The 27,500-nt window shown below is 33.5% G+C and overlaps 5 protein-coding genes across 12 annotated transcripts in view; 4 read left to right on the top strand and 1 right to left on the bottom strand.

The window, feature by feature from the left end:
* Positions 1-2,613, top strand: part of LOC124951262 (chloride intracellular channel exc-4) — a 15,846-nt gene extending 13,233 nt beyond the window's left edge. The window contains exons 2-4 of the mRNA XM_047499373.1: positions 133-438; positions 665-991; positions 1,603-2,613. Coding sequence (XP_047355329.1) covers positions 133-438; positions 665-991; positions 1,603-1,683 — 714 coding nt within the window. The 3' untranslated portion in view covers positions 1,684-2,613. The remainder of the gene's footprint in view (positions 1-132; positions 439-664; positions 992-1,602) is intronic.
* Positions 2,614-3,767: 1,154 nt separating this feature from the next.
* Positions 3,768-16,048, top strand: LOC124951260 (TGF-beta-activated kinase 1 and MAP3K7-binding protein 3). Of its 7 annotated transcripts, XM_047499365.1 has the most exons (10): positions 3,776-4,972; positions 10,289-10,427; positions 10,998-11,493; positions 12,231-12,614; positions 12,706-12,918; positions 13,519-13,670; positions 13,746-13,839; positions 14,375-14,641; positions 15,630-15,686; positions 15,774-16,048. In XM_047499365.1, exons 2-10 carry the CDS (start codon positions 10,320-10,322, stop codon positions 15,797-15,799), a joined length of 1,797 nt encoding a protein of 598 aa, XP_047355321.1. In that variant the 5' UTR covers positions 3,776-4,972; positions 10,289-10,319; the 3' UTR covers positions 15,800-16,048. The 7 variants fall into 7 exon arrangements, with proteins under 7 accessions (XP_047355318.1, XP_047355319.1, XP_047355317.1 ...); XM_047499362.1 differs by lacking the exons at positions 15,630-15,686; positions 15,774-16,048 and adding an exon at positions 9,814-9,913 and having other exon boundaries at positions 3,768-4,972; positions 14,375-15,324; XM_047499367.1 differs by lacking the exons at positions 15,630-15,686; positions 15,774-16,048 and adding an exon at positions 9,814-9,913 and having other exon boundaries at positions 3,782-4,972; positions 10,981-11,493; positions 14,375-15,324.
* Positions 16,049-16,148: 100 nt separating this feature from the next.
* On the bottom strand, positions 16,149-18,004 carry LOC124951263 (pre-mRNA-splicing factor Syf2). Its single transcript, XM_047499374.1, has 3 exons — positions 17,054-18,004; positions 16,525-16,961; positions 16,149-16,409 (listed from the first exon to the last, which is right to left on the bottom strand). The coding sequence occupies exons 1-3, from the start codon at positions 17,141-17,143 to the stop codon at positions 16,244-16,246; spliced, it is 693 nt and encodes a 230-aa protein (XP_047355330.1). The 5' UTR covers positions 17,144-18,004; the 3' UTR covers positions 16,149-16,243.
* Positions 17,770-21,644, top strand: LOC124951259 (histone H3.v1-like). The gene is made up of 2 exons (XM_047499360.1): positions 17,770-18,205; positions 19,182-21,644. Exons 1-2 carry the CDS (start codon positions 17,954-17,956, stop codon positions 20,928-20,930), a joined length of 2,001 nt encoding a protein of 666 aa, XP_047355316.1. The 5' UTR covers positions 17,770-17,953; the 3' UTR covers positions 20,931-21,644.
* A 1,268-nt stretch (positions 21,645-22,912) lies between these two features.
* Positions 22,913-27,500, top strand: part of LOC124951258 (centrosomal protein of 162 kDa-like) — a 6,013-nt gene continuing 1,425 nt past the window's right edge. The window contains exons 1-4 of one of the 2 annotated variants that reach the window (XM_047499359.1): positions 22,913-23,300; positions 23,496-23,771; positions 23,849-23,948; positions 24,216-27,464. In XM_047499359.1, the coding sequence (XP_047355315.1) occupies positions 23,262-23,300; positions 23,496-23,771; positions 23,849-23,948; positions 24,216-27,464 (3,664 nt within the window). In that variant the 5' untranslated portion in view covers positions 22,913-23,261. Of the gene's footprint in view, positions 23,301-23,495; positions 23,772-23,848; positions 23,949-24,215 lie in introns of both variants that reach the window. The other variant, XM_047499358.1, reaches the window with a different exon arrangement.

Consider the following 27,500-nt stretch of genomic DNA (forward strand, 5'->3'; position numbering starts at 1 on the left):
AGAGAGAGAGGGAGAGGGAGGGAGGAGAGAGAGAAACAATTGGTATTCTGCCAAAAATTCTTAATAAATCGATTAGGTAAAATGGATATATGTCAAATATATTTAATATCAATTACATTGTTCTGTTCGCAGGCGTCAACGATCGATGGCCGTCGAAAAGGTGCTTGTCTCTTCTGTCAAGAGTACTTTATGGATTTGTACCTTCTCGCCGAGTTAAAGACGATCTCGTTGAAAGTGACGACCGTCGATATGCAAAAACCACCACCTGATTTTCGTACCAATTTCCAAGCGACCCCACCTCCTATTTTGATCGACAATGGCGATGCCATATTGGAGAACGAAAAGATCGAACGACACATCATGAAGAATATACCCGGTGGACATAATCTTTTCGTACAGGATAAAGAAGTTGCCACTTTAGTAGAGAATTTGTTTAGCGTAAGTTTTTCGCTATAGTTATTTGATTATATACCTATGTACATATTTTTATTCTTATATACAATAATATATTTATAAATCTGATAAAATGATGAAGGATAGATATATATGTGGTACAATAATTTTAATTTTTTATTTTTATTTTTTCTCTTTCTTTTTTTTTTTTTTTTTTTTTTTTTTTTTTTTTTTTTTTTTTTTTTTTTTTTTTGGATATATATACATATAGAAATTGAAATTGCTACTGCTCAATGCAAAAGACAAGGATAAAGATCCGAAGTCATCCTCTTTGATGGCACACTTACGAAAGATCGACGAACACTTGGGTCGCAAGGGTACGCGCTTTCTCACGGGCGATACGATGTGCTGTTTCGATTGTGAACTCATGCCACGACTTCAACACATCAGGGTCGCTGGGAAATACTTCGCGAATTTTGAAATTCCCGAAAGTCTGGTGCATCTTTGGAGATACATGCACCATATGTACAGGCTCGATGCATTTCTACAAAGTTGTCCGGCCGATCAAGACATCATAAATCATTATAAACTACAACAGGTAAAATTTATATATGAAATTAATTCTTTTTACCGTCTTAGAGACTATATCCTTTGCAGGTTTTTGGAAAAATTGTTAATTATAATTTGAACGCATATAATGACAATATTATTATTGTAAAATATGTTTATAATAAATGAAACATATTTTTTACGGAATAGAAATATATAGGATTTTATTCAGTTTTATCTCAGATGTTATTGTAAAAGTATGTACAATTTATAATTTTTTTTTCACACAGAAGAAAAAATTGTTTCTTTTGCCATTAGTTATAAACTTTTTTTCTGTGTGAAAAATAATTTTTTTCTCTCTTTCGTGTAAAATTACGTACATTTTACGATAAAATAAAAGAAGAAAAAATCTTCATTTCTAAGAGAAATATGTTAATTTTAATAGATATCTTCAAAATTGCATGGTTCTACAAAATATTTTTGGACGATAACCGAAATACCTATAAAATTATTATAAGATTTAAGATCTTGAATTACAAAAAGTCTTTTATGTGAATATGTACACTAATGTTCTGCACATAGAAACAAACCGTAAAGATTTTTATTTTCTTTTCATTACTATTACTCTTATCAATTATATATTTACGATGTTAATTGTAGAGCATGAAGATGAAAAAGCACGAGGAATTGGAGACGCCAACGTTCACTACCAGCATCCCTATCGAGGTCAATGACGACTAGGCTGGACCTTCGTCATCGAGTCTAGGATTTCTTTTTTTTTTCTTTTCCTTGGATTCGAGACGATATAGTCAACATCATCAACAACATCATCAAAAACAACAATACAGTCCTAATAAGATCGACTTATCGCGACAACAAAGATTCGATGTAGCGAAGTTTCGATGAATCGTGTTTCGAACTTAAAAATGAATCGTTGGTGTTTTGTCCTTAGAGAAGGGAGAGAGGAATGTGAGAAAGTGGGAAACATTCCATCGAAACTTCCCGTCATTTAAAAAATTAGTGTTGACACGACTAAGTTGATCAATGTAAAAAAAAAAATTTTCGAAAGCCTTTGCTACGTTTATATATATATGTATGTTTATATATATATGGCCGAGCCAAATCCAGATTAATTTAACTTTTTTATCACGATACTTTGATTAAGTAAAACAAGTAAAGAAAAAAAAAAAAAAAAAAAAAAAAAAAAAAAAAAAAGGAAAGGAGGAAGAAAAAAACAGAGAAAACTCCATAAGCCCAAGTTTGATTCTTTATTTAAATTTACATACACGTATGTACGTACGAGTATAAATTGACGATGTCGTTTTTCTTTTCCGCTTATTTTTCTTTGATTTTTAATATTACATACGAATAATGTATGTAAACGTTTATCAAGAGAACAACATGATGTTGCGTTGATAATAAATCGGACTTGTCATTTTTCGATGATAGCGATTATTTCTATTTGATAATAAAACGAAGAAGAGATATTACGAATAAGGATAAGAGTATTTTTTTTTCTCGAAGCAACGAGCATCATGAATGGAAAGAGGGAAAGAAAAGAAAAAGAAATCAAAAAAAAAGAAAAAGAAAAAAAAAGAGAGAAAGAAAGAAATAAAAAGTAAAAAATAAAAAATCACGAAGAACACAGGAGAAACGCCGTGCATCGAAGAAGGAAGAAGAATGATCCCATCGAAGTTTATATTATATTTACTTATGGGATTGAAGGTCTTACGTCGGGGCTTAAAAGTTACGTTTTTACGCATGTGGGGAGAGGTAGGGGAAGGGGGGAGGGACACTTCCTCTTCGTTGTGTCCGCATCTTTATTTTATAACACTCCGAACGATAACGTCTAGTCTTAATCCATCCGGAGCATGAGTCTTTTAAAACGAATCTTTATCTAAGGACTTTGTTTGAAAATGTTATTAGACGACTTATCGCATTAGTCAGAACGCTTTGTTTTTAGCTTATCATAAGCTTTTTCATCATTTAGTGTAATACAAAATCTTGAGAAGGTGTTATGCATGGAATCATTAAGGGGTAAAGGATATTCGTCGTGTAATACAAAGAAGGAATGTACAACATATATACATACATACATACATATATACATACTATACATACATACATACGTACCATACATACATGTATTTCGACTAGCTCGGCATTGCACGGTACATACGTTTCTTCTACGAGTTCTTCGGCACGCGAAATACCTTGTTACGTTTACATTTTCGTTATCCACTTATAAGCGAGCGTACGTAACCGAGAAGATCATAAGTGTCCGATACGAGCAAAAGTAAAACGATTTTTCCGTTTAGAAAGAATATGGCGATTTTTCGTCGTACCATTATGCGCGACTTTTGCAAATCTTCCGCGTGCTCCTTTAAATGTTTGCAAATTAGTTTGCAAACGTGAATGATTATTAATAATAATAATAATATTGGAAGATGGCAACTGAATCGCGACGTCGTTCGACTTTATTAATAAAACCTGAACGAAGCGAATGCGCGAATAAACGTCTAATTGGATATTTCGTAATAGCGGTTATATTATTATTATTATTATTATTATTATTATTATTATTATTATTATTATAATTATTATTATTATTATTATTATTATTATTATTATTATTATTATTATTATTATTATTATCATTAATAATAATATTATATTATTATATTATTAATTATTATTATTGCGATAATTATTATTACAATTGTCATTATTCTTTTGACTTTATATTTGAGAAGTGAATATATATATATATATACCTGTGTTTTTCCAGTAAATTTAAGCCGTTACTACGATGGAAACATTTTCCCGCAATCTTTCTTCGAGAAATAAAGATCCGATCGGTACATTAGCGAGTGACAAGTTTGAATAGAACGACAAAAGAGGGCATTCGTGATACATCGGTAAAGAACTTTCTTCGCTCTCTCTGTCTCTTTCTCTCTCCCTCTCTCTCTCTCTCTCTCTCTCTCTCTCTCTCTCTCTGACCGTGGCGGTGCGGAAGGCAAACGAATAAAAAAAGACCGAACAATCTTATCCAAAAGTCAGAAAGGTATCGCAACGTGTTTCCGATGTGTGTTTAAAATAGCCATGCGACTTCCCCTTCCTCATGGTAGTTATCGAGGGAGGAGCAAGCGACTCTGACGAGACCTTTCTCTCTTCCCATTCATAAATAGTGAGAGAGAGGCACTCGCTGCGGTCCGCCCGAGGCGCAACGACTACGCGAGTCGTAAGAGCGCATGTTGCATAGATGTAAAATCACATAGAGTGAAAAGGAACGAATGAGAGAAAGAAAAAGAAGGAAAGAAAGAGAGAGAGAGAGAACGGTAGTATGCGCGATCGGATTACGGGCGGGTGGGTGTGCGCGCGCGCGCTCGCTCGCTCGCTCGCTCGCCGGTTGCTCGCTAGAATCGCGCGGTAGACGTTCTACTAGGTGGGGGGCAGTGGACAGCTGATCGCTGCCTTCGACGGACGGTCGTTCTCGCGTCGCTCTGATTTCGAGAAAACGCTAGGGAGAGAGACAGAGAAAAAGAGTGAAAAAGGGATAACGCGCGCGCGCGCGCTTCCGGTTGGTGTGCAACTCGAGATAATAATTAAACGAAGAGATTCTTAAAGGAGAAAATAAAATAAAAAACGAAAGATAAGAAGGAAAAAGAGAAAAGAAATAGAGCATACGAGGGAAAACGAGTGAACACGAGGCGCACTCTTGAGAGGAACAGAGAAAAAACAGAAAGAGATAGAGAGAGAGAGAGAGAGAGAGAGAGAGGAGGAGGAGGAGGAAAAGAGTCTCTGACGAGTGGGCGCGCGCGCGCGCGCCTTCGGACGGACAAGTGACACCGCGCTACGCGTTACGAATATACACATGTATACATATTCCTGAGAAAAAAAATATCTTAATCGAAGTTTAAAAAGAGCCCGGGAGCGCGATCGACCGATCAAACCGTTTTCAACGACTTGTTCGCGTATATTTAACCTTTCGACACGACGACTTCTTTCCTTCTCCAATGGCCGCCGTCCGGTGAGTTGTTTTTTTTTTGTTTCTTTCTTCGTTCATTCCTGTCCTTTCTTTATCTTTCTCTCTCTTTCTTCTGTTTCTCTCTCTCTCTTTCACTCTTTTTCTCTCTTTCTCTCTCGTTATTCTCTCCTCTAAACATGGAAAACGGGCAACGAGGCAACGAGGCGCGCTCGCACTCGCGTGTATGTATGCGCGCGCACGCCCTTGCATCTGCGTCTCCTGTAGGACGTGAGAGAGTGAGAGTGAGAGTGAGAATGGTGGGGGGTGCGGTGAGGTGGGACGAGAGTCATTTCTAAAAGCGGCCTCGGCCTCCGGTCTCGCTTCTTCGCTTCTTCTTCGGCTCTCCGAAGAGCCGAAAGCCGCGTACTTCGTTTCTCTCTCTACGTCCCTGACGCGGCCGCCACTGTCGAGTGAGAGTGAGTGAGCTAACGAGCTAACGAGAGAGAGAGAGAGAGAGAGAGAGAGAGTAAGAAAGAAAGATAGAGCGAGGGAGGAAGAGTTGGGGAGGGTGATTAGAGGGAAAGGAAGCGCTCTTTGACTTTTATTCGCTGTCTTCTTTGCGCGCGCGCTCTCCACGCGAAAATACACTCGCGTGGCGCTGCGCGGAATGCGCGTTGTACGTTCTCTACTATCTACGATGCAACGACGCGTATTTGTCTTCCAAGAAATTTTTCTTTTTTTCTTTTTCGTTTTCCTCCTTCCCTTTGATCATCTCTAACTAATAAAAATCCCACATCTATGCTGTTATTATTTTTCTACGGATATCTTTGATTTTATTCGATAGCGAGTTTATTTTTCTTTAAAATCGATAATGAAAATTATTCGTATATTGATTATTATCGAAAATTGAATTTTTTCAATGAATAAAATATATATGTAGTATATATATGTGTACATATATATATATATATATATATGTATTCGATGTGTAGACACATGTCGTTCGTAATATCATTATCGTCGTTGATGTTCGATTGAAACCATTAGAAACAAATTTGAGAAAAAACGATATGTACACTTCTATTCTTGTCCGAGAGAAGAAAAAATATTTATTTAAAAGTAATTAATTGTTAATTGGATATGTACGGTAACCGCTAATATTTTTATTATTTAAAAATTATACAAAAGATAACCTAGAAATAATAAATAATTCATGGAAAGTAGTACGCGCAAAATATGTACGTTTAAGTCATTAGTAATTATATTAAACGAAATTAAATTTTTATCACTTATGATAATTTGACAGTCTTGATATTGATCGATTTAGAAGTTGTCCACGTGGATCAAGAAACACGTTCCTTTCAGTGGACAACTTGCTTGTTTTCACAGCGAAATCACTCGTAGCGGTGGTGGGAGAAGGGTGGTAGGGAGAAGGTGGTGTGGGAAGTTTACATGCAGAGGAAGAAATCATCTTGATTATGCAATAGTCGACACAAACGCGACCATCCAGTTGTGATAAACGTTCTGCACGAAACTTCGAAACATATCATTTCAATTTGTCGGCACGTCGTTAAATAATACAGATGTGTATATATAAATACATACATGTAGTTCTATTTAATTCGATTTAATTGATATCAATATAAACCGCTGCACATTCGCAATATCCAATAAAAGAGGAACGATATTTGCGTGTTTTCTTTTTTTGTTCTTCTTCTTTTTTGCTACAAAAAAGATATTAAAAGCACATTTTTCACATTCGAACGTTTATTTTTTAACGCAAAACTCGGCCTACATACTTGCATATATCGTAGTTCTGTTTAACGTTATAGACCTTCGTCAATTACTTCTCTTTTCTCTTATTTTCATTCGATGCTTTACAAAATGCAGGCCATACCATTTACCCTCTCTCAATCGCCGCATTCATCTTTCCAACCCCACGATTATATGTAAATTCGCTATGAAAAAAGCCAAAAAGAAATCGTATCGAAAATTGTTTTAACTCTCTCGAAGGAAATTATTATATGCTGGAAAAAATTAAAAAAAGTTTTAAAAATAGAAGCGCGGTATAAAAAAAGACTAAAAGAGAGGAAGAGATAATTTTAATCACGAATTTTTGGAGATACAAGTGCGACATAAAAGAAAATTAAAAAAAGGAACAGACAGCTTTAATGACAAATTGTTGGAGATAGAAGCGCTGTGTAAAAAAAAAAAATACTAAAAAAAGAAAGAGATAATTTTAATCACGAATTTTTGGAGATACAAGTGCGATATAAAAAAAAAAGGAATTAAAAAAAGGAACAGACAGTTTTAATCACAAATTGTTGGAGATAGAAGCGCGGTGTAAAAAACAAAATACTAAAAAAATAAAGAGATAGTTTTAATCATAATAGTGCGTTCTCGCGTATCGCCTGAAACTTGAAATGCAACGAAATTCCGATAACGAATCTATGGAGAAGTATCTCGCGTTTCGATATCTCGCTTTGGAACAAAGAAACAAATTTTTATTTAATTCGAAATGAAATTTATTTTCCATAGTTTTTGTATCGACAGAAATAATAGACTCGTAAGTTTCCCTTTTTCTCTTTCTCTCTCTCTCTTTCTCTCTTTTTCTCTCTCTTTCTCTTTCTCTCTCTCTCTCTCTCTCTCTTTTTCTCTCTCTCTCTCTCTCTCTCTTTCTCTCTCTCTCTCTCTCTCTCTCTCTCTCTCTTTCTCTCTCTCAGTTTTTTCTTTCCCCAACAAAGATATGAGAAAAATGCATGAAAACGCTCATGGAAGTCCCTTTTCCTCGTGTTTCTGGTCGTAGACGAAAACAGCAGCTCTGTGTGTCTCCTCATGACACAAATATCTTCTCGCCAAGCTGGAATTTCGCTTTTCCTTTTTCGCCGACTCGGTGAAATGCATTTTCGTTTTTCCCCTCTTCTTCTCTCGTCCCACGTCCCCTCATCACAGAGCAGGCCCAACCCCTTACTCACCCTATCCCGCATCTTAATCGCTTCTCTTAAAACTTTTACCTCTAACCAAGAGATACGCTTCAATTTCTTTCGAATATATTGTATCGGATCATCATTTTCTTCTTTTCTTTTTCTTTTTTATATTTATTTATTTATTTGTTTATTTATTTTTGATTGTTGTTATTGTTGTTGTTGTTATTGTTATTGTTATTGTTGATGTTGTGTTGTTGTTTTATTATTATTGGTTGTCGTCATAATGATACATATTAAATCAACGGAATATTTGTTTACGTCAATATCTCGATATTACATTATAACAAACGTCCCTTTATTCTTTCTTCGTATATATTCACATTAGAAATAATTTCTATGTAAGAACACGCCCGTATATTTTCGTCGATAAAATATATTATATCGTTTGGAACGATATTTGGCATATACCCCCGTTAACTTTGTGACCGCGCGACGACATAGCTATACGTAGATTCTACGCCAGTGAAAAACTAAACTTTGGCACGCACGCCGTCGTTCGCTTGGCTTAGCGCGAGCGAAGCGATAGCTCCCTACAAAACGAATTCGAAACTTACTTACCACCTTCGCTACGAATGTCTGCCCACACAAATTTATTTGTATTTCGGTCATTTACGTATAGACGCTCTTCGAAAGTCGCGAGAAAGCATCGACAAGTATTTCTCGTCTATCTTACCGTGCTTATCTGTACGCATCTATCGAAGATCGTATTTCCGTATAACTGTCATACCGATAATTTAATAATTAATTTAATTATAATAAAATCTAATCGTGCAATTTAACCGCGATCTCGTCGGTCTCGAATTCGGGGAAAAGAATTATTTTGAAAAGGAACGTCTGTGTATTTCCGAGAGTCATCACTCGTACGTACAATACATTTAAGAAATATTATTTGTTGTTTGTTTGTTGAGAGAAAAAAGAGAAAGGAACAGACAGAGAGAGAGAGAGAGAGAGAGAGAGAGAGAGAGAGAGAGAGAGAGAGAGAGAAAGAGAGAGAGAGAAAGAAAGAGATAGAAAGAAGAAACGTCAACAAAAACCTTCCTCTTCGTTCTATCGTGTGACACGGTGTATGAGGTAAAGAAAAAAAAAAAAAATAAATAAAAAAGAAAGAACAAAAATAATTCTCTTTGTCCGCACACACAAACACACACGCACACACACACTTACGGCCGGATAGCAGAGCATATAACGATGGAAGCTCAGATATGTAAGTACACACATATGAAAGAAAGCGATCGATCCAATGTCTTTCGGAGAGATAAATTGTTGATCGTGCTGATCTTGCCCATCAATGATTCTCGATCGTACGGTGGAAGTCGACAATGCCAGATCTTTCTTGAAAAAATAATTCAAACGGACATATATATATATATATATATATTACTATATGTAATATACATATATACTATACATATATATAATATACATATATATTACTATATGTGATAATTTTCGTTTCATATACAATTACTTAGGCATAAGAATCGATTTAAATAGTAAATTTAAAAAAAAGAAAAAAAAGATTTATCAAGTCTCTACGAAATAGGACGATTTAAAGAAGGGCTAAAAGCAAAAGATAGAAAGATAGAGAAAGAGAGAGAGAAAGAGATTGGCGGGAACGCGCATGCGCGGAAGGATGCGTGGGCGAGTGAACGCGCGTGCAACGCCACGACAGTGCCGGCTAATTATGTGGCACACCTACGTAGTGTGAGCACGCGCGCGCGTGTTCAGCACAGGTGTCCACCGATTCCTTATGCGTTGCCAATTTCACGATCTACTTTATTTAGAAAATCAACAACTACGTACGATTTTTAAACGATAAAACGTCGATATTTTTATTTTGCAGCAGGAATATCATCCATTATTCTTTTTGAATTTAATCGTAATTTTTATCGATTTTATCGTCGAATAAATTTTCAGGAAACTCGTCCCAAATAAAAAGTGTCCGTTCGATATAATATAAATACGTGCGAGAATTAAGCTTCCCGGAATAATTTCTTTGCAACGTGGCCAAAAACAGGTACGACAGATATCAATATTTAACGCTAATTTGTATAGCTAACGGATGTTGTTTAAATATTTTCATTTCGTAATAATCTGTCGGCCAATATTAACTCTATTAAAGGTGAACGGTTAATGACGTTAATGGATAACTTAACAAAAAAAAACCCTCTTTATTTCTGAAACGTTAGGTCGTTCAATTTTAAAAGGTGAACGTTCGTTTTAGTATTTATTTGATGATAATTTAGATTTGATCTATGAATATATTATGTAATTAATTTTTGTGGTTAATTTTAATGATAGTTCTAATAAATAAAAATTTAATCTGAAAAAGAGAATGAGTAAGAAGGAAGAGAAATAAGATATGGATAACAAGAGATCCTGGCACCTGTAGGTAATCCCTGCCAAGAGGATGGGGGCCCACGATGGGGGAGTGCCACTGCTCTAACATCGCTATCATGCAGCTGTTCCACGAGCTGAAGCAGCAGTTCCCTGCGCTCCCTGATTACGTCGTCTCCCAGTGCATCGCACAGGTACAGCTAACATTTATCCAGATCTTTTTTTGAAAACCTTAAGTACAAGTCAATCTTTTAACTACAATTTCCTAATCCATCTTGATTATTATAATTTGTATCTAATGAATATAATCTTTAATCTATAATCTTTTTCTATTTTTTTCATTCCTTTTTCCAGTTATCCTACTAAATCTCTTTTCAATATAATATTTGTGTTGTTTTGTGAACTTTTATCTTTTGATCAAATTATTTAATCCAAAAATTAAATAACCGATATATATTTATATATAATATACTTGATCAATTCGAATAAACTATAACAAATTTCATACGCATTCGATATTAAATGTGCGAACGTCTATCCATTACCACTTCACTCCATTATCATACTCATTTGCACGTAGCGTGGAACTTGTGTGGGCTCGAGATGTATTGCTTTCTATAATCTCTCGCGAGATTTATTATTGATAAAATATATGAGCAGTAAATTATAAGATAAATTGGATGGACCGCTCGATTTTAACGAAGAAAGAATCACGCATGAACAGAGAAAAAAAGCTGGCTGATTCAGATGCGTGTGCGTTGCAGAACAGCCACGACAAGGAGATATGTGCAAGAAGTCTACGAGCAACCCAAGAATCGCGTCCAACACCGGGCGCTTTTCCACTGCCCCCACCTGCTGCTGCTGTTGCTGCTCAACATCATCATCAATCGCATCAGCAGCAGCAACAGCAGCATTATCAGCAACAACAGCAACAACAACAGCGTTGCTGCGCAATGAATCACCAATCATTGCAACGCATTACGTCGAATGGCAACGGTTCGCGACCTCCTAGGCCAGCCTCATTGGACATCGGCGTGGCGCGACGTTATCCTATTGGCTGTTCACGTACCGCGGCATCACCATCCGTAACTACGAACGAACCACTTGCACCCTCTTCCGCACCTGCGGCTTGCAAAGCGCGCGGTTTTTTTGATGACGTCCCGTCCGCAAACACCAATGGCAACAATTGCTCAAGCAGCAATGTTGCTCCTGGATTCGAACTCAATGTTAATGTCGCCTGCAGTCCTGCGGGCAACCGCGGTACGATGTGACCACCACATATCTGCCATATCTATATGTTATATATACATACATAGTTTATTTCTTTTTTTCAAATTTGATCAATATTCTTTCGTTTTTCTCAAGTCTAACAGCAAAAGTATAATAACAATTAAAATGGTTGAATATTATTTTTGATCGCACGCGCGAACGCGATGCGAAACTGTTTTGTCAATGATGGTAATTAACATACGATCGTAACAATCGATTACATGAGGTTTGAAATTAACCGTCGACTTCTTCCGAATATCGATCGAGAATGATACTACTTAAACATATCGTCTTACTTCCAAAAAAATAAGAAAGCAGTCAAACAGGAGCATATAATTAATAACAATTGAGAGTAACATTTAGGGAATTAAAGTTTGGACACTATTCAAAAATCGATCCTTGGTTCTTCTGTTTGCCCACACCTTCCACGCAAACATTTCTCTTTTCATTTTTTATTCATCGTTCTACTTTTCTTTTTTTTCATTTTGACTTTTTCCAATAAGTTTACATTTTGTTTTTATTTTTATTTTTTACTATTTTCATTGAAATTTATTTCAAATAATTTTCTTTATTTCGTTTTTTATATTCTTTATCTCTTTGGCACGGTAAACGCCAAGTATTCCTTTTCTCTCCATAGTTCCTTCTTCGATCAATCTCAGTCATGCCGTTTATCATCATTCAAGGTAAAACATAATAAATTCATTTTTTGTAATCTATGCAATCCGCAGACTTCCGAACGGTGCCGACAATCGGTACATGTAAACGAAGCGATCTCGTTGTCGAACCCCGACCCCATTACGCGGAACCTCAGTTGGCTGTAGGAAAAAACGCTGGACAATTTGATCACGCGCGAAGTTACACATCGGTTAGCTTGACACTGAGGCCACCATCATCAGAACCACAGGCACCAATCGACATCAGGTCGCAAGGCTCGAGTTTAACATATTCGACCTCGTCTTTGGACCCACGAGGATTTCAAAGCCGCTTGCAGATTAGCATCGGCCCGGGAAGCGTTGGCAGCGTGGCTGCTGCAAGAATCAGACCACCAATGGGTCCGGCCAGACCTAACAGCCTGCTTCCCCCTGCTCAAATTAGTCCGCAGAGGCCTCCAGGTACATAATCATTTTTTATTGCAATCCCTTCGAGCTATTTCAATAAAGCAAGGATCGTTCGAACAACAACGAATGCGTTTCTTGTTTTTAGGACTTCCTGCCGGACCTCCGAGTCAGCTGCCAAGGCCGACGACAACAATGAGTGCCCCGACCACACCTTCGGTTCCAACAATAACGAATATTATTTCGTCTAATAGTCTCCCTGCGACTCCGTCTGAACCAACGGCAATCTCTCCTCCCTCTAGTCCCGTTAAAGAAAAACCGTTAATCGGCCAAGATCAGAATCGTTCGCCGTTAAACCAAGGTAATGAATTTACATATGTACATATGTATATATGCACATAGTTACATACATAATTCAAATAACATCAGTCTATAACGATTATCGTTCTTTGTCCTTTATCTCCTCGAAGTCTCTTCTTAGATCAACGTCTACGTATATTTACCTGTGAGTTAGTCGGTCGCACGTACTACGCCCACATGAAACAGTGAGAACGATATTTACGCATTCCTAACCCCACGCTCCGGCTATACATAGCCACGCCACGGCTATTCTACGTGGACCACCTGATCTGCTTTTCCTTCTTACGATCGTCGCAATGTACTCTCTCTCTCTCTCCTTCTTTCTTTCTCTCTCTCTCTTTCTCTTTCTCTTTCTCTCTCTCTCTCTCTCTCTCTCTCTCTCTCTCTCTCTCGCTCGCATGTTTCCTGAACGTTGCACTCCGCATCGTCGCTCCTTTTTTAGCCTTCTCTGCAACCCAAACTCTTTGTCATTATGACGTCGAAGTAAGAATTTCTAAAGAGAATTTCTATTTGGGAAAAGCAATAAAAATAATATTGCGAAATTCTAATAAACCTTGCATAAAAATATAATCGTTAAATCTTCGATCGTTTATATTTTTAGTGGCAGAACATCAAAGAAAACTGGTCGCTGAACAATTAGCAAGGAAGGAAAGACTCGCCAAGGAATTAAGAGCCGAAAAGGGACGACTCGAAGCAATGAAGAAAGAACTGCAGTCTCTAGCGAGACCCCCAGATTCTTCGATATCGCCTCAGGTAGGTAAAATTGGAAAAAGAACGAATTTCAAATATTGCCATTACGAAGCCCATTATGTTTGCTATTTTACGTAGGAACTGAAGAAAAAATTACGAAGCGAAATTTACCAATTGCAAATCGAATGCGACAGACTTGCAGACGAAGTGGATCAGTGGTCGGATCCACGAGGTAAATTTGTTAAAAATTATTTTATCTAATTTTATATACAACATGTATATTGATTGATTATAAATTAAGGACCAGTTTAAATATCACATTTGTTAGAAACAATAAGAAAAAAATATATTAAAATAAGTTTCATGATGTAGTGTCTCAAATATTTTAGGTTTACGAAATAAAATACTTGACTTCCGGTTAAACCGGAAGTTCAATGATTTTTAACTTTTCTTATTGAGCATCTTGTATTTTTTTAATTAATCAATTAAATATTTTAATCAATTATCTCTAGAATCAATTGTTAAGCAATTATAGGCCTAAAGTTAATAATTAACGAGATATAATGTGCGTTATGTATTTAAAAATGAATTTTAATTTTCGTTTTCAATTAATAGCCTTAATGAGGTATTAATTAAACTTATAAAATCGTTTTGTATGTTTTGAGTTCCAATGAACTGAATTTTAATTTATAAATAACCTTTATGCTATACATACATCGATGATTACATTATTTTGTAATCAACCTTTTTCCTTATCATTTTTACAGTACCTTTAGGTGAAACAAATGAAGAATTTTATCAGGGCATTTATACCGGTCAACCTTTTCTACCGTCCTCTCATCTGGCACCACCGCCGTTGCCAAGTCAGCCACCAGTTTGGCAACCCTCTACGGGTAATGCTGATGTAAATGATAGAGAAGAAGATAGGGATGGACCTTCGTGGGTTTGCAGGATGTGTACCTTTGATAATCATCCGTTGATGAATAAGTGTGAACAGTGTGACATGCCGAGACTTTTGGATCATGGCAATGCAGGTAGGATACATGGATTGCCGCTTGAACAAGTCAATATGTCAAACTCATTTAATAATCTTCTACAAGAGTTGTTCGATCGAACAAACAAACCGTCCTAACGGCATGTTTTTTTTCTTTTTCGTTTGATTTTATAACGAGTTTTGAATGATTTATTGAGTGGTTTATTGAATGATTAAACTGATACCAAGAATTTATAAAACCATTTACTAATCTTGTAAAATTTATTTATCAAATAATTATTTCTTCACAATTTTTTAAGTTACCTTATAAAAATACTCGATCAAGGACGATTTCATTTATTAACTTGTTAATTGGAAGTATTTGCGATTAATGTAAATTTATTTAATTAAAAATGATATAATACGGAGAAGAAATTTTTGACAGAAAATGAATAATTTAAACATATAATGCTTTTTTAATAGGAGTGAGAAACAAATGGTTTATTTATTCATTTATCACAAGAGAAGTTAAATCTTTGCAACGAATTAAATAGCCCGGTTAAGAGATAAAACAATTTGATAAGATTTGTTAAAGTATTTGATTTTTATCAAGTTAGAATGATCCATAACTTTGGTGGATTTATTATTGTACATAATTTCAATGAATTTGTTGTTGTATTTATAGTTATTAAAATGAATCGTACGTATTTCTAATCAGTGAATACAGTACAATGATGGAAAGTAGGTACTTTTGTTTTTATTTTTGTTCTATTATCCTTTTGTTTACTTTTTTTTTGCATGTGGATGTGTTAATCAATATGATTGAATACTTATTAAGTATGTGCAAATTGAATATATTGGTAAGTACGGGGAAAGTATATATTAATTCTTTTTATTTTAAATTTATAATGAAATGTAAAGAGTCTTTAAATAACTTTAAAGACTCTTTACTTTAAAATGATTTAATTTTAATTAAATTACTTTAAAATGAAAAGTTGGAGAAATAAACAATTTTCAACTATTTTTTAACATCTATTTCAAATTTATAGGTGAAACACAAGATATTCATATACGCGTTACACATCATCATAATTTTTCACCAAGACGTAAGTATTTCCAAACATCTGAATGTTTTAACCGACAGATGTATAGAGGGTCTTTTATACCATTAAATGTTTTTTCTTTGCTTATAGGTACAGTGCACAGTTGGGTTGTATGATGTGAAGTGAATTAGAAACTTGAAGAAGTGTAAATATAATTTCGAATTATTTAATTTAAATAAAAGCAATGTAGGGATATAAACTGTAAACATAGAGATGCATAAATAATGTAATAATTTAATTTAAATTAACTTAATTTAGTTTAATTTATCTTAATTTTCTATTCGTGATTAGTGCAAACAATGAAATTAAAACTGATCATTTCATTGTAACAGTTCTTTCTAATATGGATTCTTTTTTGAAGCGTTTCTATTTTATACCAAATATATTCCTAGCTTTTCAATGCGAGTACATTGCAATAAATGATATGCAGGAACAGGTAAGCAATAAATAAATACGCATTTATAATATATTTAAACAATATATCTTTTATCTATAATTATTTTTTTTTTTGATAAATAGATAACACAAATTATTAGTTATATACATTAAAAAAAAAGAAGTTAAATAGCTGTGCCACGTTCTAAATTGAGTTTGGTCTCACGAGTATATTCGCCATAAAATCTTTCTAATTTTTCATTGAATTTAGCATTACGTTCATTAATATAATCAATATCCGCATCGTCATTATGCATTCTTCTTCTACTATACCTCTCTCGTTTAGCAATCCTATAAAAATCACAGTAAATATAATTTATTAGTATATTTTTAATAAGAATTTATACTATCAAAGTAAAAAATTTGAATTTATTAATTTATCCTATAAAAATGAAAATTTTCTTACTGTTTTTCCAAATTGTCAACCATTTTATCAATTGCTTCTTTCTTATCTTCATGAAGGCCATGCAAAATTGTATTTTTATCCCCATAAAATGCAGGTCCAAGTTTTTCTTTGAGTTCTTCATATGATTCCATATTTGGTTTAATATTTTTAACTAATCTATTATATTGACGAACAGCAGCTTGTTCATAATCTGAAAAGCCTGGATCCGGATTTTTCTTATTTTTCTTTTTTCTTGCTATGCGCTCTGCTTCCGTTGCATCTATGTGAAGTAATTTAATTCTTTCATAATCTTCTCCCTTTTCTTCTGCAATTTTCCTAGCCGCTTCATCTTGTATTATCCATTCGGCTTGTCTTTTTCTTGATTCCCAATTTGCTGGAAGTTTATTTCTCTTATCCTCTTCAACGACTTCTTTGTGATTCTCTTGTCTTGCTTCATTCTACAGAGTTAAAACGCTTTACATAGTACAATAGCAATAATACAATAATAATACAATTGAGGTTAATATACATTCAAGTACAAACTATTTACCCTTTTCGTGTGAAGCTCCCGTAAACGTTTCTTCCATTCTACTTGTTTATCTTTTAAAGACTTTTCTTGCGATTCTACATTTGTTTCCATTATAGAAGAAGTTTGTATTAATCGATAAATAAACAAATATTAATTGTCACTACTTTACAAACAAAAGTTGCTCGACACTAGCGATGCGTCATACTCCGTAGTACTTCGATAATTATCGATTGTATTCGATATATCTTACATGAGAGTCGATACGTTCAAAGTAAAAGTTTATATTAGTTTGTATCGCGTTTATATTAGTACAAACAATCAAACATTCTTTAACGTTTTTTTTATTTTATTGCAAATTACTAATGTTTTATTTAAAATTCTAATGTATAATATTTCGATATGACTCCGTAGAAAATGAAAAAAAGAAAAAGTAATAAATACTCAAACCACCATCGAATTAATGGTATTTGATTAACAATAAAAAAGAGAGTGGGAAGGCACATCGATGTTAAATATGGTAAGAGATCTATCAATTCTATTTTCACATGCAACCTACTTCAGCTCGATCCCTTCTTTCGAGTGGCGGCAAAGCAGGACAAAAGTGCGATTGCGCGATCGTCGATAGAACTAATCATGACTAGAATATTTTCCGTAAAGTGCTTACGGTCAATTTACCGATTAACTGGAATACATGCGTACATACGTATGAAAAAATAATGTTCAGAATCGTAAATTGTGAAAGATTGTTATTGTAAACCGTGTAGGACGTAGGGTAGTAGAAAATAGATTCTAAAAGCTTAGTGTTCCGTTGGTAGTGCCGTTATTGGGTGGTGAGTCTAGAGCGCGCACTCGGGAAGTCATGTCGAAAAATACCGAGCGAAGGCGAGGATAACCGAATTAAACCGAATTAAGCCGAGTCATATGCGAGATCGTGGCGCGAGGGAGCGACCCACGAGTACCCACGAGCTCGCAACGTCCGCGAGTGAGAGAGCCACCGAGGATCGTTCTTCTTCGTGCTCCTTCGTCACGACGCACGATCGATCGGGCTTTATGGAGACCCTCGAGGCGAGCCACGCGTGCCGCCTATGCGGCAACAAGTCCGGTATCTCCATAAATATCTTCGACAAGAAGAAGAACCACATCAGAAAGATCAACGCCGTTCTACCGATCATGGTACGTGCCGTTTTTCTCGCAGCCGATGCTGTTATACTCTCACCCATATAACTTAGAAACTTCTTATTCTTTGGCGGGCATAAACGTGGCTATTATTATGGTCCTTTTGCGATATATCCCTATCTTACGTATCCCTCTCTCTCTCTCTCTCTCTCTCTATCTCTATCTCTATCTCTCTCTCTCTCTATCTCTCTCTCTCTCTCTCTCTCTCTTTTTCTCTTTCTTTTATTCCCTGTCGATCCTCTTCGCTTTCTTCTCTCCTTCTCTTTTCTTTCTCCTTCCTTCTACGTTTCTCCTCGCACCTCTCCACGCTTTCATATTCCAACTAGGCTACTTACTCGAATTTACGGCACACGGTAGACGGACGCGTCCTCTCGTTGATCCTAATACGATGAAAATTTGATTGAGGATGAAACGGCGACTCGATATATTCGATCGATGCGCATTGTTAAACTGTTCGATAGGAACTCCATATACACTCGAGTTAGAAAATAGGCGCGCTTGGCTTTTTAAGGGTAGGCCGCCAAAAAGTTAGGTTATCGCAACGTCACCTCTGGAAAATTGCTTATAAACACAAAGGCCAAATAATCAATGATGTTGCGTAATTTTAATCGATAAATTATGCCTAACGTATATTGATTTTTTTTTTCTTATTCCTCGCCAAAGATATTAAATATACGTGGGTATATCGTGTTTTTTTTTTCTTTGCTTTTTTTTTCCTTTCTTTCTAGGAGCCATGTTTGATTAGTTTTAGGGATATTATGAGGATATAGAAGTATATATATTTTTCTAATTTTTTAAACCTTTTTACAATTTTATTGTTATTTTAAATATAGTCGAATATTATTGAAGCATGTTCAAACGAAATTTTCGAAATATCGATAGAAAAATTTTTAGTTAATATTGAATATTAAATTTTGTATTAAACTGTAATATTTCTAAATCGATCGTTTAGAAAAGAATTTGATGATTTCAGGTGCATGAAATGGATTTATTACCGAAGTTGATGTGTCATTTGTGTAGCTTCAAGCTCGAAGAATTTTACAAATTTTATTTGAATTGCTTGAAAACGGACGCACATTTAAAAAGCCAATTGTCCTGGATGAAGAAAAAAGAAGAATCGAAGGAGAGAATCGGTATACCTATGGTTCAAATAAAAAATGTCAAGATCAAGGTCGAACCGATCGATTACGAAATGTATGATTTGGATCCGATCGTTAAGAACGTCAATTACATAGATTCCATGAAATCCAGAACATTTCCCATGAATAGATCATCAAGGACATGTGGAATTCGCGAAAAGATGTCATATAAAACTTATTGCCAATGTTGGTGCGATAAAAAAAATCAAAGAGAACGGTCGATATCGAACGAATATAAAAAATCTTGCGCTACAAAGAAATCTACAAATGATGAAACAAACATGGAAACTAGAACTGTTCCTGATGATTCATTGGAAATCATTAGAAACGATATTTTACCTAGTCCCTATTCCAAAAGAATTTCTATAAATAATTTATCGGAACGAAAGAACGAAATGATCGGCACGAATATATCTCGGGATAACGATAAAATCTATAGAAATCGTCGCATAAAAGGCGAAGTATTAAGGAATCCCTTGACCTGCATTTTACGACCTAGAAAAATTTCCGTTAATTATGTAGAAACGAGGAAGAAATTACACAGTACCTTTAAAGTGCATAACGGTGCAAAGTCAAGCGACGATATTCGTAGGACGATGTCGTCCTTGGCTGAGGCAACAACGAGTATTACACCAACGATAAAAATCGAGAAGGAGGAGGAGATAGAAGTGGTGAATGAGGAAGAGAATGAGGATATGAAAGAGCAGGGCGAAAAAGAGGAGAAGAAAGAGAAGGAAGAGGAGGAGGAAGAGGAAGATGAAGAAGAAGAAGAAGAAGAAGAGATGAAGAAGATAACAAATTTCGAAGGCCGTGCGTTGAGACCGCGTAAAGGAACGATCAATTATAACGAAAGAAAAAGAAAAACTTTTGATAATTTGTATCGGCCGTTATCGCACAATATTAATCTTGTCAATGGTAAAAAGCAAAAACTTGAAAACGTTACACGCGAGTGGAGATTAACGAACGAGAAGACGAAACGAAAGACAAAATTCATGGAAAAGAACGTTAAGGTGAAGATAAAGGAAGAAATCATCGACGATCTCGAAAATATGATTGTTGATAATTCCGAGAAGAATAAAACGCGTAAATCGGTTAAAAATTCATCCCTTAATATCGCCGATATATCCCAAAAAATTGTTCCGAAAACGACCGAATTGAAATTCATACCTACAACGAGTCATTTACGAGAATCCAGGGATAGTTTGCATTTGTCTAATAAATTAGAATCCTTGCCAAAGGTATTAAGCAAATCTAATAAAATAGTCGCGAAATGTAAGAAGAGTTTACCTATGGTGAGCCAATCGTTAAAATATTTAAGGAGTCACAATTTTTATCTTAGAAGTGGTAAAATCAAGAAATTCGCCGATGTCGATATATTACCAGAGACAACGAGACATAATGCGAAACAACAAGTCAACTCCCGAAATAGTTTAAAAATTAAGAAAGATCTTTCAAATATCGATGATACTTCTTTTTCTAGTACAAATGTTCCTTCATCTGTTAACTTGAAACATTATTGCGAACGATGTAATATAAGCTTCGCAAACAAAGAACTTTACAAGTTGCATACTTGTTACGGTTGATCTCTTTCTCTCTCTCTCTCTCTCTCTCTCTCTCTCTCTTTCTCTCTCTCTCTCTCTCTCTCTTTCTCTCTCTCTTTCTCTCTTTCTCTCTTTCTCTCTTTCTCTCTCTTTTTGTTTTTCCTTTTTTATTTCCTATTATTTTGTCTTTTCTCTTTTTTTTTATTAGGTACGATGATCTCTTCCGTTCATTCATTTTTTCTTTCTTTTTCTTTTTCTTTTTATTTTGTATTATGATATAGCACAAAGGTTAACGTATTTCTCATTACCCATATGTTGTACACGTATACCACACAACTCGATCGAGCGCGCACGTGCGTGCATGCGCGTGCGCGTGCGCGTTAACATTTTTATTAAACTATCTAAGAGTTTGTATATACGGAGATTAATATTGACATATCGTGTGTTGAAAAGAGATATATTCATCAATAGATTATGATAAATGCGTAAGGCCAAAGCAATTGTAAAGTTGATTTTAAAGATAGTACCTTTATATATATATATTTTTTTTTTTCTTCCTTTTTTTTTCTATTTTTCTTCTGATTAATAAGTCGTATCTTAGATAATGAACGATAAATACGGACCATACGTACATATATTTTTTTTTTATTTTATTTTTTTTTTTTTTTTTTGTTTAAAGATGCAGATCATTTACTAATTACTACCATTATTATTTCTTCGTGCAGAAAAATATACGAACACGCACATACATACATACAATATATGTACATGCAACATACATACATATATACATACATACATACTTGTTACTTGTTACTTGTTTATCCGTAGAGTATACGGACGTGATACAAATGTAATGCAATACGCTTAAGAATATAAATAAGAGATTCACATATCGCCTTTGTAATTGAAAAAAAAATATATATGTATATAAATATTTTATGATAAAGAAAAGATATAAAATAGATTATATGATTAATTTTTGTGATTTTTGTGATATATATATATATATATATATATATATATATATATGTATATATATAGTTATGCTACCTGTATGTGTGTGTGTGTCTGGTAATTGGTAATTGGTATAAACAATAAACGAAAAATTTTAAAAAGCGAGATTATGTATATTATTACAAAAAAAAAAGAAAAGAAAAGAAAATAGATTTTCTATTTCAAATCGAATTTATAAAAGAAGTAATGAAATTGCGTGTGCGAATTATTCGATCATAAATGTAATGCACATTAAATATTATATTAATCAATGGAATAGAACAATAATTTCGTCATTTGCATATTTGAATAGGGATATAGAACATGACATTTTAAAAGATTAAATACTTAGAGTGCCTTGTTTATTCTCATTTACGATTGAGAGAGAAAGAGAGATATAATTTTTTTACAAGATATTTTAATAACTTCGTTTTTTTTTTTTTTTTTTTTTTTTTTTTATCATTTCGTTAGGTACTTCTATGTTGATTGGAAGATTCGTTTTTGTATAGCTATTGAAATTTGAAGAGAAAAAAAAAGAAGGGAAATTTTTACTTCGATTACCTAAGAAAAATAATAAACGTTCGTAACGTACTTATAGATTTTTGATCATTGTTGGGACTAACCTGAAAATGTGCTTAGTACTTGAAAAATTAAAAAAAAAGAAAAAAGAAAAGAAAGAATAAAAAAAATGTATGAAGATCTTATCGAACGAATATGGATAAATAAACAAATTATTGTTTTATTCGACATTATGGTAAAACAAAAAAAAACAGAAAGGAAAAAAAATAATCGTTCTTATCAATGATTGTTCTTAACGTTGATACTCGTTAGATCACGATCTGTTATTTTTTGATATTTAATCGTAAGACAATCAACGATCAAGGGTTGATCATAAATTGATAGTTAATATTTTGTCATTTATCCTATTGTTCAATAAATAATATTTCCCTATTATATATATATACATATACATATACACATATATATATATAATATACATATATATATATATATACAACTTTTCTTTTTCTTTTTTGTAATATGGTACGATTTTTGTTTGTTAAAAAGAATATTCTTTTTACTTCATTTCATTCGCGGACGCGTGCGCGCAATGGACATTTCAAATTGAATGGTTTTTTATTTTTTTTGAAAATAATTCTTATTTAGGATAAATACATTTGATAGTATTTGTTATCTTATGGTAAAAAATATGAATAGGATAATAAAAAATTATTTTATAGTACCGAATAGAGGTCGCTGTGCTGTTGCGCACGATTATAAATATCAAACAAACAAAGCGACGCAGATGTTAATTCACTCAAAAACATGATCGTTTATTGTATTATAATTTAATTTTCGATTGTGCAAAAAGTTGTGATGTTTTCACAGCCAAAAGAATCTCCCTCTGTAGAGGACGTAAGTTATTTTATTATTTTCTATTATACTAAAATTATAACCTTAAAATTTTTTCATGAACTTCGAAATAATTTGTTTTAAGTAAATTATTTAATTTTTTTTACATTATTATATTTGTTATAACGCTTAATTAAAAAGATTATTTTCTTTTTTTATTTTTTTTTTTTTTTTTTTTTTATTTAAACCATTCTACAGTTTACCGAAGACGATTCTTTGGGATCTTCGATAAGTTTGAGCGTAGGTGAAAACTCGATACATATAAAAGAAAAGCCTAAATTGGTAAAAGAACCTGAACCTCCACCTGACAATGAAATAAATCTTGAAGAAAAATGGTGGTTAAAAAGACCAGATACGCGTCTTGAAATCACAAATGCTAAAGCAATAGAAATGAAGACGAAGAAAACACCTACACCTTCACCAGACATTAGCTCTTCTATGAAGGAATTTCTTGAGAAAGAGAAAATGTGCAAAGTGAGGAACAATGATATTTGATTTGTTTTTAATTCAAATATATGCAAGGTTTTTTAATACTTTATTTTTATGCTTAGATTATGCATAAAAGCGAAGGAGAGGTTAAAGATAAGGATGATACATTATGTGATATACTTGCTTCTGTAGCTTTTGACAAATATCAATCAGATTTTGAAAGTACGTATTATATTATGAGATTATAATATCTTTCATTTTATATATATAAAATCGATTCCATTTTCTTTATTCAATTTTTTATAAATTGATTATACCTTTATTAATTTTTATTGAATATTCTCGATTTCGTTCTCCAGTTTCTTACGTATATTTCTTTTCAATGAATGTCTTATCTATTTTTTGCTCTTTTTCTTTATATATATATATTTTAAGAATCTTGAGATTTTATTTGAACTTTTTCAAATATGTTTTTTTTTTTTTATATAGATGCAACCGATGAAGACATAGGTAGCATTCTAGAAGAAATGAGCAGAATTGCTGGGGCTTTAAGTCCAAATTCTGCTGCAGACAATGCAAAATCTGGAAGTTCAAGTAAACACCATACAGAAGAAGAAAAGTCTGTAGAAGAATTGCTAGAAGAGGCTGAAAAACTTGTACTCAAAAATACTAGTAATTTATCAAAGAGCATATCAAAGTCTGAAACTTTAGTTTCTGATAATGATCAAGATAATCAGGAAGATTTAAGTAGAGTTAGAAAATTAGAGGAAGATATTTTTCAGTTGATAAAAGAAGAAGTACATAAGGAATCAGAGAAGATTAAGAAAAGTCCGAAATATGAAAAAAAAAGAGATACTAGTCCTGGAATTGAAATGGTTTATGAGAATATCAATATTTTGCGACCTCCTAAGACATTAGAATTTCAAAGAAAAAAGTTTGAGGAGCAGAAAGTAGAGATATCTAGTAGTTCTGATTTAGATGATCCAATTGAAAGACATTCAAGATCAGAAGAATTAAAAAGTATTAAAAAAATGAGTGAAAGTAAAGATAGTTTGCAAAAAGAAATAACAGATGTTGATAAAGATTTTTTTGAAAACCTTCTGAAAAGATCTAAAGAAAGGTTAGAAGGTGGTATGTCGGGTAGTTCTAGCTTTGGACAAGAAGATTTTTCACATTTTTTAAAATTGTTACAAGGTCAAAGTGATAAAAAGGAACAAGAATTAAAAGAAACTATGCCAATATATGATCTTTTTTTAAAATCAACAAAAAAAGATGGTATTTCTACTGTGGAGGGACAATCAATTACTGATAAGAGTCCAGAATTTCCGGAGAAGGAAATTTCTGAAATACTGGAGAAGGAACTACCTCATACTCATACTACAGGAATAGAGCACAAAACGGGTGAAATAGAATTAAGGAAATCCAAAGAAGTTCGTCAGTTAGACGATAGAAAAATAATTGATGCTTCTTATTCTATTAAACGAACGCATGATCAGTTTATATTACATAAGACAGATCAGATTTCTCCCAAAGTTACTGATACGAACGATGACAATAAAAAGGTTGTCAATTCCAAAAATGAATTGTATACTGTGGGTCTTACTCCTAGGTTAGAATTGTTTGCAGATGCTATTCCTAAGCTCATTGCTGAAAAATCTAATGAAAATATACAAAAAGATAATAAAGTAATTGTAGAAAGTGATAAGGAATCTATTATAAAGGAAACTAACACAAAAGTTAAAACTAATACAGCAAGTTCGGAAAAAACTTCTCGAGTTAATAGTAAAGATTCTTACCTACGTGATTGGCGGAAACGTGTATCGGATTTGCCTAAAACTAGTCGTGTTGCGTCAGATAATAAGAATCAGAAGAAAGAAATTAGATTCTGTAAATCTAAAAGTTATGATCAGATCTGTAAACCACAATTAAAGAACTCTCAAGAAAATATAAAAGTTCCAAAATCTGCAGACATTACAAGAAAAGCGAATCCATTAATAACTAAGAAATCTCCTATATTGAAATCAAAAATACAATCCAAGCCTGTTTCAAAGTTTTTACCTAAAAGTAAAATGCTCTCACAGTCAAAGGGTGATATAGAAAAAGCTGGTTCCACATTAAGTTTACCATGTAGATCTTCTCAATTTAGATCTTCACCGGAAAATCCAATGGCTGGTGGTGATACGAAACAGAATGTAATAAAAAAAGATTGGGAAGCGTCATGTCGTGAAGAAAAACATAAAAATATTTTATTAAAACAGCAATTGGAATCTGAAGTAAAATTATATAAAAGTCAAATAGATAATATGCGTATATCTTTTGAGGAAGAGCTCTTTGCATTAAGAAAAGAGAATATAATTTTGAAAGCAAAAATAGATGAGCTGTCTTTAAATGAAAAACATGGAAATGTTCATTCAAAGTCAGATGCTAAAGTTATCGTTTTGGAACAAGAGATAGAAAAGCTAGAAAATGTAATTCGTACGTATGAAGCTGAGAATAAAAAATTGATACAAGATACAAAACGTATGCAGGAAGAAATAAAAAAGTTGCAGCAAAAACAGAAATCTACTACATTAGAAACGAACGAAATGCAACGTTTAATAGATCGTATTAAAGATTTAGAGGAAGAAGCATTAAAATTAAATTTAGAAGTTTCTGAGCTTAAAGAGAAAAATGCTGATTGTACTTTGAAGAATGATGATTTAATACAACAAAATGGTTTACTTAATGATGAATTGGAAATGTTTAAAGAACAATTTAGAGCAAAGAATGACTTTATTACAGATAGGTTACAGGCGATGACTAAGGTAGAAGTCGACTTGAAAAAACAAGTGGAAGAACTGAATATAAAGTTAAGTTCTAAAAACGATCAATTACGCACAACAAAATCAGAATTTGAAAAACTTCAACAAAAAGTTCTACCTTTAGAGAGGGAGCTTTTAGAATTTAGAGTTAAGGAAGGTAATCTCCAAGAAAAATTACAGACTGCTAAAAATCATGTTGAACGTGAGAAGCAACTTACACAAAAATTGAAGGATCAAGTAATACTTGATAACAAAAAAATTATGGATTTAACCAGACAGGTACGTGAAATGGAACGTATTCTTAAAAGAAAAAATCCAGATTCTGTATCTGCTTTAATATTAACTGCCAATTCGGAACAAGACAAAATTGGTACTGAAAAAGTAAAACTTCTTGAAGAAAGAATAGCCGTTCTTGAAAAAGAAATAGAAACCAAAGAAGATATCTCACAGCAAAAGTTGTTTGACTTGCAACAAAAGTTTTCTGATATGAAAGAAAAGTATATATCGCAGATAACAGAATTAGAAGGTAAACTACTAGAAGCAACTGTTGCAAATCAAAAGGTATATAATGATATGTTTACACAAACAACTTTTAAAACTAATGAAAGTAAAGGAGTAGAAACGTATAAAAAAGATGAAAGGTCTTTATCAATTGATAAAGAGGAAAGAAAGGATCAAAGAATTGTAAAAGTTGGTCCAAAATCACAAAATCCAAAAGAAGATGCTCATCTTATTGCAACAATACGTGGGCTTAAATTGGAACTTTCAAATAAAGATAGGGCAGTTTCTAAACTTACAAAAGAATATCAAGAATTACAAAAGACTAACAGACGATTACAGAAAGAACGCGAGAAACTTTTAAATGATCGTAGGACGTTTAAAAGTGCAGATCTTGAAAAAGCTAATGCAAAATTGTTGGTTTCACGATCTACAGAAGGTAATGATCAGAACTCAAACATATATCAAAATGGAC

This window comes from Vespa velutina, chromosome 8 (genome assembly GCF_912470025.1).
Source record: "Vespa velutina chromosome 8, iVesVel2.1, whole genome shotgun sequence".
Lineage (NCBI taxonomy): Eukaryota > Metazoa > Arthropoda > Insecta > Hymenoptera > Vespidae > Vespa > Vespa velutina.